The 12,816-nt window shown below is 43.5% G+C and overlaps 1 protein-coding gene across 1 annotated transcript in view; it reads left to right on the top strand.

Moving 5' to 3' along the window:
- The first annotated feature begins 3,073 nt into the window (after nt 1-3,073).
- TSPAN4 (tetraspanin 4) overlaps nt 3,074-12,816 on the top strand; it is a 181,063-nt gene continuing 171,320 nt past the window's right edge. Inside the window, exon 1 of the mRNA XM_062494480.1 lies at nt 3,074-3,406. Within this exon, the coding sequence (XP_062350464.1) occupies nt 3,074-3,406 (333 nt within the window). The remainder of the gene's footprint in view (nt 3,407-12,816) is intronic.

Raw genomic sequence — 12,816 nt, 5'->3', positions numbered from 1 at the left:
TTCATGCATTACTTTATTGCTACACAGCTTGTCAGTACAGATCCCAGCATGCCCCTTCCATTCACTTTACACCAGGGATGAGCAAGAGTAGAGTACACCAGCCCTTCACCTTTTGCTGATTTCCCCCAGTTCCCATGCAGAACATTAGTGTCCCCCCCTTGAATGAACATTCATCCAAGCTGCAGTTAGCCTGTCGGTGCAACATTGCTGTCACAAGGACTTTCCGTTTAGACTAGTGATTCCGACTGGGTTTCCTGGTGTGGAAGATTTAATAGAAAAATTAGTGTTATGTCTGTATCTCAAATGACTCTGTTTCTAATTAGCTGTTGGTATTGTCATGAGAATGAACAGCAACTACTTGAGAACTACATTTCACACTAAAGTGCTTTTAAAAAGTTGTCATTTCCATGAGGTATGCTATGAGATGATGGTGAAAAGAGGCTGGAGAAAAGGTTCCCTTTATTGTAAGGGCTATCCAGGACCTCAGCCTTCCTCAGGTATTTTCGGCATCTGTCTGAAATATATCTACTGTGTGTTGATGTTTATTACTTTTTATTTTAAACAAACATTTAGAAAGTCTTCCTTCTACCTTATATTTTGGCTTTATGAATTATTCCACCCATATTAAGGACTTTTAATTCTCTTAAGAATTGATGATTTCTTACCTTCAGGAAAGGTTGAAAGCAAGTGATTTCTAACCCTTTTCATATCCAGATAACAATGAGCTGCCTTTGGGCTTCATTTGTCTAGTTTACAGTAAATATGCCAAATTCTCCTCTGTTAAATGCGGTACCATGGGCACTCTTGTTAAATAACAGTTATCTGACTTGTCACTATTTCAGCATAATTTGTGTGCTGAGCTATACCCAGTTTTTCTTTCACCATTTAATATGACACTTCGTGTACAGACATTTTTGTATACCAACAGAAAATGTAGAAAATATTTGAATAATTTCTGGGTTTCTATTACCATATTGGTATAGTTGTAATACAGGTGAAGAGAAGGCTTGCAGGCAAAACTGTTTGGTACCACAGGAAAAATTAATAGTATATTGGAAACTGACTGAGAACAGATCTGCTTCCATTGGACCATCTTTATGTGCTGGGGAAGAAGACTCCTTTAAGGGGGCAGAGTTCATATCGTGCAGGAAAGGGACGGAAGTAGAGTAGAAAGCTCTAATTTTAGACGTAGAGAAATCAAAAAGCAGAAAAGTTGTAAGTCATCAAAGTTACTGAAACAGATGGTGCACGAGTTATTACCCTTGTGTTTTGTGCTCAGGTTATTTCTAAATCTTGCACCAGGTATGGTCAGTGTATTTATGGTTTGTGGAGGAAATGAAGAGAAATAATTAGTCTCTAAGTTTGCAGTTTGTAAATTAACAGAATTAGAGGGTGGTTTGCAAGGTGAACTGCTCAGGCTATGTTCAAAACCAGTTCATTTTACTTTTACTAATTTGTTCTTTAATTGGTGCTCGTCTCTTGATTTATGCTGAGACTGGCAAGATGCTTCATGAAGGAAACCTGTGTTCATCTTGGTTAATTGTCTGCTGGGCAAGCCTTTAAAAAAAAATGTTAGCCAGCCGTCTTTTGACTTGGCTCTAGTAGGTTACAGTCAAAATCGAAGGGCAGACAGAGGAGGAAGACAGATAAGGAGGTGGCACATACAGAGACTAGTGAGTTACTTTGCACAAGGAATTTGGGGCAAAGATGGTAAATGAGTCTTGCTTTCCTGAGTGTTAATACTGTAATTGCCACAGTTTCAGTAAGATTTTTCCTTCCGGAAAAAGTTGTGTGCGGCACATTTTCAAGTCCTTACTGCCTGTGGGAGCTGTCAGATTTTAGGGAAGTGCTCCCCAGCGTACGGAGCTTGATGCCGATCAGCGCGTTCTGACAGGGGGACAAATGAGGCGGCCATACGCTGTGCAGAGTGATGATTCCGTGGGACTGAGCGAATTAGGAACATCCCGGTGATGGATCTGCCGCGGAACAAACGAGCCTTCCGGCAAGGGGAGCACGGCCCGTCCTGACCCCGCTCCCGCGAAGCATCCCCAGCGCTTTTGCCTACGAAATTTTACAGCACTCAGTTTATACTGCCGTTCCTTTCGGCAGCGCCGCCTGTGTATCCGGGCAGCCCCGCAAAAGCCACCTGCACCCAGGTTCGGGCTCCGCGCGGTGTCCCCGTGCTCAGAGTTTCGGGGCTGAGGGGACGCGGGGCTGTGAGGGCGGGGTGCGGGCCGGGGCCGGGCCGGGCAGGGCTGAGGGGACGCGGGGCTGTGAGGGCGGGGTGCGGGCCGGGGCCGGGCCGGGCCGGGCCGGGCGGGGCTGAGGGGACGCGGGGCTGTGAGGGCGGGGTGCGGGCCGGGGCCAGGCCGGGCGGGGCTGAGGGGACGAGGGCTGTGAGGGCGGGGTGCGGGCCGGGGCCGGGCGGGCAGCGCCATTGGCGCGGCGCTCGGAGGAGGGGCGGCCGCGCCGGGAATGGAGCGCCGGGGCGGGCGTGCCACAGGCGCCCGCCGCGGGAACGGGATGCGGCGATGCGCGAAGTGAGCCCGGCGGCGCGGGGCGCAGCGATGCGGCCGGCAGGAAAGCGCCACGGCAGCTGCTCGCCTTTCGGATAATTCCTGCCCCTGACGCGGGTGTCGGGCAGCGGCACTCTCTTGTCTGTGCGTGGCATGTGGAGCCGGGGTTTTATATGGCATTTGAGAGCCGAGCGAGGTCACGGTTCCTTTTTTAAAAATTCTTTGCTCTGGGTACAGTATAGCTCTCTCTGATTTTTTCTTCTCTGGAAGCGGGGGGACCTGGGAGGGACGATCGTGACAGTGACGGGAATGTTTACTTGTGCCGAAGTCTTTCTCATGTGGAAGCACGCTGCTCCCTAACTCCTGGCTAAGCAGACTTCAGTTCACCAACTTTGCTGCTGCACGACACGGTAACTCCTTGGCAGGATGGCAGACAAAAGAACAGCAGGTGCAAAGCAATAGGGGATTCCTGGCGAGGAGGAGGAGGAGGAAAGAAGATCAGCAACCTTTCGCCTGACGGCTGTCAGAGCAGCAGGAACGGGACAGCTGAAGCCACCATGCGCAGGTCCAGCACCGATGAGTCCACCTATCACAGGAGCCCTTCCCTGGACAGCAAGGATTACAGTTTCCCAAATGGCGCCTTCCGTCGATACAGCAGCATGTATGGTGGCCAGTTTGGGGCTGCCAGCAACTCTTTTTTTGGTTTTCATACCAACCCAGGCCCGAAGGCCACCAAGGCTAAGTACACGACCCCCAAGGGAAACAAGTACGTTGTCTTTTACCTGGATCTCTCATTTATTTTTCTCCTAGAACTGAAGAGGTGCAGCATGGCTCACAACTGCCTGCAGTGTATCAAGTACCTAATGTTTGTTTTCAACCTTCTCTTCTGGGTGAGTACACGTTTGGAACCGTGGGACGGTTGTGTTTGTGTCTGTTTACAGAGATGGAAGGTGAACTTTATGCTTTTAAACTCGGGAGTTGAGCAAAGTGGTGGCTAGGCTACTGTTTTTGTGGCCTCGTTAATCTGTGTAGGTAACTTGCTGAGGGTTTTCCTCATCCTGTCGTTTCCTGGCCTTCAGCTGCATTTCAAAGCTGTGGTAGAAGACAAAAGAGTGTGTTTGTAGAGGTCAGTTGCATGAATGCCTTCATCACTTTGTTTCAGTGAGAGCTGTACACTTTTTTTGTGCCCAGATCTTTAATTCTTATGTGTATTTGCCTCAAAAGTTATGCAGAGAGCTCTACACTTTTTTTGTGCCCAGATCTTTCATTCTTATGTGTATTTGCCTCAAAAGTTATGCATAATCCTAGAGAAATCACTTGAGGCCGTTCATGATTGTAAGGTTCAGCACGTGCTTGTATCTATCTATTGCTCTATTGCAGGTGGCACACTTGGCACATCACAATGTTAAAACCTGTATCAGGAATCTCTAGGTAATCACTCTCTCTCCTGTCAGTGGAGGGCCCTGGCATTGCCATTCCCTTATGAAGAGGTGGGTGGAGAGAGATCAGAGCGCTCCTCTCTGCTGCTGGGGCTGCTACTCTGTGGCAGGAGCTTATCAAATCACTATGAGGCATGCTTATGTCATCATCTTTTTAATAAATGAGGTATCTGTCAACAGCAAGGGTGGCTGGGCACTTCACTCCCTTGTGATGGAGTGTAGGCTGTAGCTGGAGACTAAAGAAGTGCAGTGGGGGGGACCCAAGTCACAAATGCTGTTAGTTCTCTAAGAAAGGGAGTAGCATGTTTGCTAGGGCAGGACGGGATTTCTAGTTCAGTGTTTCTTGTCCAGAATCATATGTGGGAAGGTCTGTTACAAGATCCTCAGGAGGTGCCTTTAAATGGCTTGTTCCTCCCAGGTGGCTTATTAACATGCTGAGGGAAATAAAGAGCGTTGTGAAGCAACGCCCCTCCTGTCCCTGCACTTAAGGAGGGCGAGTGTGCAGCTGAATGTTCCTGATAGGCTGTGCTCTCCTGAGGTGCTGGAGGTGCTTGGAGGGCTGCGAGTGAGATGGAGAGAGCCGTTCTCTAGTATGCGCTGCTGTACAGCTGTTCAAAGCCAGGCATGCTGCAGTGCATCAGAAAACACAAAGTGCAGACAACTCCTGCTGACCTGAGTCATGACAAGAGTCAGGATGTGATAAACAAGTGTGAGTCCCCTGAATTGGCACAACACTAACCAGAGCTGTGAAACACAAGGAGGGTGTTCTCTTTGTGTCCTAGGTGAGCTGGTAGAAAGTCTTCTTTAGGCTGCATTCTGTCTTTCAAGGCTAATTCTGGTTGCTTCTGCTTCCCTAAAAATAATCTAATATTTATTGCAGCTTACTCCAGAGCTTTCTGAAAAAGACAAACACTATCTTTCTTGCTTTTTTAAGTCTTGTGCCTCTACTGACTGTCCCTGGTCGAGATTATAGATAGCATTGACAGTTGAAGTGTGAGCTAGAGAAAAGCAGTAGGATGCTGACATTAATAGCTCTTTTCAGGACTGTGCACAGCATTGACCCAAAGGATACAGGCATTCTGATTTTTCTTGCAATATTCATCTTCCACTGAAACATATCCATGTAATGAGAAGAGGTACTGCTGCAAGTAATGCCTGTGTATTTACAAAGGCAAGGTTGCACATAATATTATTATCTTTGGCATGCTTTTCAGTCAGAAAGCCTTAATGGTTTGGGAGAGAAAGAAAGGTTTCTGTCTTCCCCCTAAAACCATCAGTTGCTCCAAGCTGTGCTTGGTGGGAGAGAAAATGTGGGGGTCCCAAAAAGAGAATACTTGCATAGCAACTGGGCTCTTGGTGAGCTGAAGCATGCAAGCAGGGAGTGGGTGGTGTCAAATACTGCAGCACGATCTCTTATTTTGTTTCCCTTTCACATGCTACCTGCACAGCAGGAGTGATGGATGATGATCATGTCCAAATGAGGTTTGCACAGCATGTAGTTGTAATAGATGCAGCTCTTCACCTTCTCACAGTGAAGGAAGTAACTGAAAAGAGATCATTTTTAAAGGTACTGGCTAGCCTCTCCTCAGTAAAAGGAGACAAAGAATTTCATTTCTAGAGATCAGAAATTTTAGATTGATTACAGGTTGATGATGCTGTTGTTTTTCATCTTGTTTTCAGTTATGTTTTACTTTGTGACATTAAAGGAAAAGCATCTCTGCAAGGAGATAGGATTTCTCTTTGCATACATGGTCACAGAAGTTTTGGTGGCTTCACCTTTCCTCTCCACCCTTCTCTAGGTAGTTGGTTAGTAACAGGCAATAGTTTAGGGAGGAAGAGGAATTTCTTTTTCATCTATTGAGAGCAGTCATTGCATTAAATGAATTAAATGCCTATTATAGCCTGTTCCTGCTCTTGATTTTGTTTTGAGAAGATGCTTTGATTTCTGTTAGAAATCATATTTTCATCTTCTTCTTCTTCCTGTTCCTATTCATTAATTCCAGTACGTTTTGTGCATCCCTACAGCCTATTTCCCAGTACTTTCAGCTGTTTTTCCCACAGTGTGGCAGAAAACAGTCCTCAGCCCTGTCCAACTCCAGTGGGATTTGTGCTGCATTTCTGAGGAAAAGATCCTTTTCTTACAGTACTGGTGAATTTATAGGAAGCAAATTATCTGAGACCTTGATTTTAAAAGTTCTTGGCAGGCTTTGTTGGATTAGGTGCTGCACTCAAGCTGTAAAATTTTTAAAAGCTGTCATATGACTATGAAAACAGAGCAAGTTTATCCTCTCTTTTCTGATGGTTAAAGGGAGCACAAAGCTCCTTCACAAGAGTCAGAGGCTGAAGTGCCTTGTCTGTGTTGATGCTGAATCAGTCCATTGGTACAGTAGACTAGCAGCTATTATTGTAGAGAAAAGAATGGGATACTCCTAAAATAGCTAATTTCATTTCTCCATGAGGAAGCCTGCACAAATTGCTCTTGGTGCATTTGCAGCTACTGTGAGGTATTAAGGTCATGAAACGTGGGCAAAACAATATTAGAGAGTAGCACTGCTTCTCTAACGGGAATTGCCATTCAGAGGCCATTCCCTGGGACAGTGCCAGATGCAAATGAGCTATCATTGTATCACTGCACTTAGGGGTTTGTAAGATCCCAAAATAACTTTTGTCACCTGATACAGAATACTTGCCTGGCTTCATTCATTTTTATGGACTTCGATTTTTATTTGTTGAATTGCTGAACCTTTGAGACTGAAGATCACCTCAGATGATGGCAGAGCAGAATATTTTTATTTCGTCGTGAAATATTTTTATTTCTCTGTGACATACCCAGGGAAGCACATTTGTTTTCCACATTCTCTTCCAGACATCCAGTATTTCTTCACAGCCAGTAAACAAACTTTCCTCTTTCTGTGCTTTTAATCCAAGGATATGGTGTGTTATCTTTTTTTTATCCTATTTTCTTTCTTTTTATGAAGAAAGGTGGGATATATTCTAAAGGCTGAGAGAGTTCTGTAGGAAGAAAAGTGTCATTGCCTTAATCCCCTTGATTTATGCAGCATCCCCACTTGCTTCAACTTCTAGCTCTCAAACCTCCAAGGCTCAAAAAAGGAAATGTGCTAACTGTACTTGTGTTGCCAGTGACTTGTGCTTTGCTTAGATCCTGTGCTAGGGAAAACTGTCTAGAGAGGAAGCAGTTTGCCCTTCAAGTAACTGAATAGCTGTAGCTGATTCTTCAGGTAATGCTTTAACCAATAGAGAAAATCAACGGCAAAATGCTGTTGTTAGAAGTCTAGTTATAAAGAGGAGATGGCAACAAAAAGGAGCAAAGAAGTTTATTATTTGTCAAACTTACCATTAGTTATTTCTGTGCATGTGTCTCCTTTCCATTGTTAAAACATACTACATTTGTATGCACTACAAAGCAGTGAAAGCTCTCAAAAAGTTTCATGAAAGGTCTAATTTCATTGGGTAGGCTCCCAGCGACACAGGGGAATAGTCTCTGTTCACTTGAAAACTTTGGAGTAGCCATTTGCTGGACACACTGCAGCTCAGATGAGCAGCTGGAGCTCTGCTTTCCACCTTCCTGGATGAGGAGTTGAGGCAAGGCACTTTACTTTCTTTTGCCATTTGGTCCGTATTAATTTCTTTACTGATATAGTCCTGGAAATGTTTTACCTTGGCTTGTAAAACACAAAGCGCAAATCTGAAGTGCATGGAAACACAGAGCCAAGGAAGTGGCAGGTAGCACTAGTGAATGCACCAGTATCTGTGTGGGAAAAAACCCAAGAACCTGTTTAATCTGATTCTAGGGTCCAGCTCTTGGTCGCTTCCTCTTTGTTGCTGATGACAGTTTGTGAATCACAGTTTGAGAAGCTTTGCACCAATGAGTACTTCTGGCCTGATGCATTGATGATACTGCCAACATTACTCACATTTAATTAGTTAGAGGAAGTAATGAAAATGAGAAATCCCTCATTACTGGCATCGTTTTACTTCCTTGCGCTCCAGCAGCACAGGTTGTCTTGTAAGAGCGATGCAAATATTTATAATACGTGGAAGACTGCACAGGACAGCCGGAGGAGGGAACAGCTAGGTCTGAAAATGCATCATGGCGTACATCATGGATCGTGTTCAAGTGATCCTGGCCAAATTTGGCCAGAGGGTAGAGCTAGGGGGGTGTCTCTTCATTTCCTTGTCCCTTGTTGGGAAACCAGGTGACATTATTAGCTTGGGAAGAGCTGTTGGCTGGAAGGTGGAGAATTTTGTTAGAGAAGTGGCTGATGTCACTGAAGTGGATTCCTTGTCCTTCATCTGCATCCTCCATCAGTCAGCTGAATGAGATTGATGGTTAAAACAGCCAGAAGCTCTACAGATTGTTGGTGGCTGAGGACAGCAATCATTTTGTGGTTATACTTGACTGCAGTCTTAAGTCAGTGGAAAAGAAAAATTACCAATAGAGCAGTAAGTCATTTTAAAAGCAGGCCCCCCATTTTGTCATCATTATATGCTCATGTTCTTCTCTGATGGGCAAGGGCTGCAGCTCATCCCATGGAGCTGAGCTTACCAGTTGCAGCTTCTGGGTGCCCTTCTGCACACCTCAGTCACATCCCCACCAGCTGGGTGCTGCTCCAAGAAGAAAGTTTGATTAGAAGTAGGACAGGCTGTGTGTTTTCAAATGTGTGAATGGTGGATAGTGACAAACAAAAGCCTGATTGATCAGCAAAGCAGACTTTGCTTCTGTGTAATTAAAGCATGGGAAGTTTACCTCAGAATGTCATTTTCTCTAGCTGCCTCTGAGTTTCTGCTTCTCCTTTGTTACTTCCCCTTCCAGAAACTGCTCAGTCTGATTGACATCTTATCTTTCTGAGGGTTCTCTGAGGATGTATTTTTGAGGAGCATTACCTTTAAAGAAAGGAGAGTCATTTGATGTGGGAATTAGAGACTTTACAAAATGGCATTTCTGTGAGAAGCAGAACTATTGAGGGCTGATCTCAAGTGTGAGAGAGAGATGATTGTATTACCTGATGTCCGATTTGTATGGGCACCAATTAGAGCTTTTTCCATAGTGGCACCATTCATACAGTCCCTCTGCTGTGTGGATGCTGATGTCTAATAGGGACTAAGGATCATGCTGGAGTCATATCTCCCAGTGAAGGCATTGCTAAGGGCTACATTTGCTATCTAAATGTATACCTTCTGAAAACTTTTTGGTAGTTAGTGACTTTAGAAGAATGCATATTTGCCAGATCAGGCTAACAGTGGGAAATGGGCTCATGAGTTATTCATGGGATACTCAGCCAACACAGTTCTTTTTAATAATCTTCTTTTTTCCTTAGGAAATGAGGTTCAGAAGGCTGTTAATAGAGGAAAAAAGTTACCGTAAAGTTGTCCATATAATAGATATTTTTCAAATTGCTTATTGGTTCTGCTGCTGAAGACAAGAGCAATTTTGTAGCATTAGGTATGTTTGCTATCATATTGATAAGTAGTGAGTAGACTCCACAGGACATGGTCATGTTGCAGGAGTGGACAAACTGGCCTCTTTAAAGCAGAGAGTCAAAAGGCTGCACATAATTCCCTCTCCTGGACAATGACAACTACTAAATCTATTGCAGCTAACACTTTGACCTACACAGAGAAAGAAAAAAAAAAAGGCAGGTGAGATAATTTTTGTCATTATTCCTCTTCCTTCTTTTCTTGGCTTGAAGACTTCTGAGGGCTAGCCACTGCTTCTTTCTTACACAGGATTTCTCATCGCTGGGGCTATGATCAAAACTGGAATAACTGCTACAGCATATGAGGTTGTCACCTCATCATTCATTCTGCCCACGTTACATTCCTTTCACCTCCTTTGGGTCTGTATTTTCGAAGAAGAAAAATCCCCTGACCTTTTGCCCAGGGCATTGGTTTGCAACTCTGTATTCACAGAGTATATAGGAGGATAAAATCCCAGTCTCAGTTTGTCTCCAGACACTATTGCTTGAATCATTATAGCTGTTATTACTACAGTGTGATTTATTTATTCAGAATGTAGCTTTTGGCTAAGGTTGCAAATCTGCATAAGTTTGAATAATATACAGTATCTATATAAAATATATAAAGACACTTCTTTCTGATATTTTTAGTGTAAACTGAGCACATGGGGTCAGAAATGAAATGTGGTGTTGGGTAGAATGAATTGTGCATATTCATGAAGACTGGAGAGAGTAAATTGTGTTCTTAGTACTGTCCTGTAATTGTTTCTGTGGGAAATGTTAAGCCATCACGAGATGCAAAAAAAGTAAATGAAATTGAAATTGCAGCCTGTAATTAGACTGTCATACTGAAACACATCTTAAGTCTGTCTTCAGTATAAGAACCCAACACTCTCCAAAATACCCTTCCTGCCTGTGTCAAGTGTGAATGCATGCAGAGCCTTATAATATGTTTCAGTTGAGGTTTGTTCTAAAGATGCCATGCATTTGAAACAGTGTGAGGCACAAGGTTTGATGTAAAATGATAAAGGACCAGCGTGACTCGGTCTTCTAAGTTTTTATACACAGACCTTCAAAACTTTTGGATGTTTGTTTTATTGGGTTTTTTGTGTTGTTTTTTTTTTCCTGCTTGCTTTTCCAGATTGCTCACATAGCCCTTTTTACTCTTTCCTTGGCCACAGCAACTTTATTTGTTCTCAGGTACTTTATATAGAGAACAGCTGCAGCAGGTATTAGTCTGTGTCATCTTAATGTTGGAGTCTCTCTGAATGGTTTTCTCTCTGTATGGTTTTGAGTGATTCTCACACACTCAGATATATACACACATATCTAGTTACACACTAGATAGCAGCCAGCAGCTGCTGTGGCAGTTAGATAGTGGCTCCAACTTGTTTTAGACTTTCTCCTTCCTTCTTCAATTGACAGTTGTTTTGTCCTTGCTGTCTTACACAATATTTAGAAGGAAGAATGCAGAGAAAATGTTATTTTCTCAGTAAATGCATTTATTCACTACTCTATGAGCACCAAGACCAAGTTCCTCTTTGTGCTGCTATTCTTGGAAAGGCTTAATGACTTCCTCCATAGGAGGCTGTTCTGGGCTTCAGAAGTTCTAAGGGTATTTTCACCTCCCGTGCTGTGCTCTCCCTCCCTCATCCCGTTGAAATTCCCAGTCTTGTCGCGGTTCCTGGGACAAGCTGGAAGTCACCTGTAGTAGTGACAAGGTGCACATCTCCTTGGCAGTCACCATACATGAGTGTGTTTGGTTTTGTTGAACATTTGGATTCTTCTCTAGGTCATCTTGCTATAGAGCATTTCTGTGACATGGCTGACGTACTTTACTCCCTCGATATTCACTACTGGCTGTTTTGAAGGTGTATACTGGGGCAGATGGACTTATGGCTCTTCTGTAGAACATAAAACAGGGCTCTAGTTTGTTGTGAATGGCTGAAGCATTCAAATAATTTCTTGGTTTTTCTTTCACTAACAATTTTTTAATATCCTCTTTTCCCTGGTAGAAGTCAGAACTTTAGATGTGGTTATTTGTGGCCCATTTATTACATCACTTTTGTCCTAAAGTTCTTCTACAAATTAACCTTCAGTTGTATGCTATCTACCACATTGCTCCTGACAAGTTTGTAAATGTTTGTAAACAGACCGCCTTCATATTGGCCAGTTGAACATTTGTACACTTGTTTTGGAAGTGACATTCATCCAAGGTTGTAGGACAAATTGGTTATTTATGTCTCAATAAATCTTTTCACTAATTCATCTGTAGCAGCCTGGGAAGGAGCTGAGGGTGACATATTTAATACCATTTTCTTGAGGAAAATAACTGGAACTCTGGATATGAGTCGACTTCCACTGCCACTTGCAATTTGTTACAAGTTCCAGTCCTTGAAGGCCAGAGTTTTAACACATCTACCATCTGCTTTGTACTTACTAATGCTGAATACTTGGTAGCTGTTTTAAAATGACTTTGTAAACTAAGAAAATAGTAGTGGTCAAATATGTCCTATATACATATGCTGCCACTACCAAAAATACACTGAAGCATCTTTGGACATGAAAAACCAGACATTATTTCATTGTTTATTCACGGGTCATTTCAGGACCTCCAACCATAAGACATTTTCACTTTTGCAGTGAACTAGTACTTTTCTTGGGGTTTGCAAGCCCCTGAGTGTATAGTAATAAAAGTCTGGTGTGAAAAAGGAGAGACCCTGAGAGCTTTATTGCTGCTCTTTCAGTGCAGAGAAAACCAGGAACAGTTTGAGTGTGCATGAGTCCACCCATCTCAGCCATATGTATTTTGACCAGTAAGAGCTCGTTTCCAGGTTTTCATGGCCCCTGTCCCAGTGGTGGGATTCAGTTTTTACCATGGAGAAAGTGTTACCTGTGTCTTGTGCTGCTTTGGTGCCCTGCCCTCCTCTCCCTGGCATATGTGCTGAGGGATCTCCATGTACCTCTTAGTTGGAGTGTTACAGCTTGGTGTCACTGCTGCTCTTCAGTCAGGCTTTTCCTAGTGCTCCTTTCTGGGGAAAGGTGAACCTAGAGGTAAACATGATCACAGTGGTTTTGATAGCCAAACTTTGACATTTCAGGCTAAACTTTTTCATCTCTTTTTCCATATCAGCACTGTTGGATTCTGGAAAGGCATTATAACATAGCAAAACAATACGTGTTTCAGGGGGTTCATAGGGCAGATGAAATTACTGCTCCAGTGCCACAGGGAGGTCTCAGATTCAAGTCAGAGGCAAAGAAACAGTGTAGTAAGTTAGTATCTATTTATTTGAATAAGCATCACTGAAATCCTGTATGTAATTTATGATGACTTCCATTTTATTATTTGGGTAAATTCACAGGACCTGAAACATTTTTACCATA

The sequence above is a fragment of the Cinclus cinclus genome, chromosome 6 (assembly GCF_963662255.1).
Source record: "Cinclus cinclus chromosome 6, bCinCin1.1, whole genome shotgun sequence".
NCBI classification, from domain to species: domain Eukaryota; kingdom Metazoa; phylum Chordata; class Aves; order Passeriformes; family Cinclidae; genus Cinclus; species Cinclus cinclus.
Note: the sequence above shows the minus strand (reverse complement) of the source record. Positions and strands in the feature narration are given on the sequence as shown.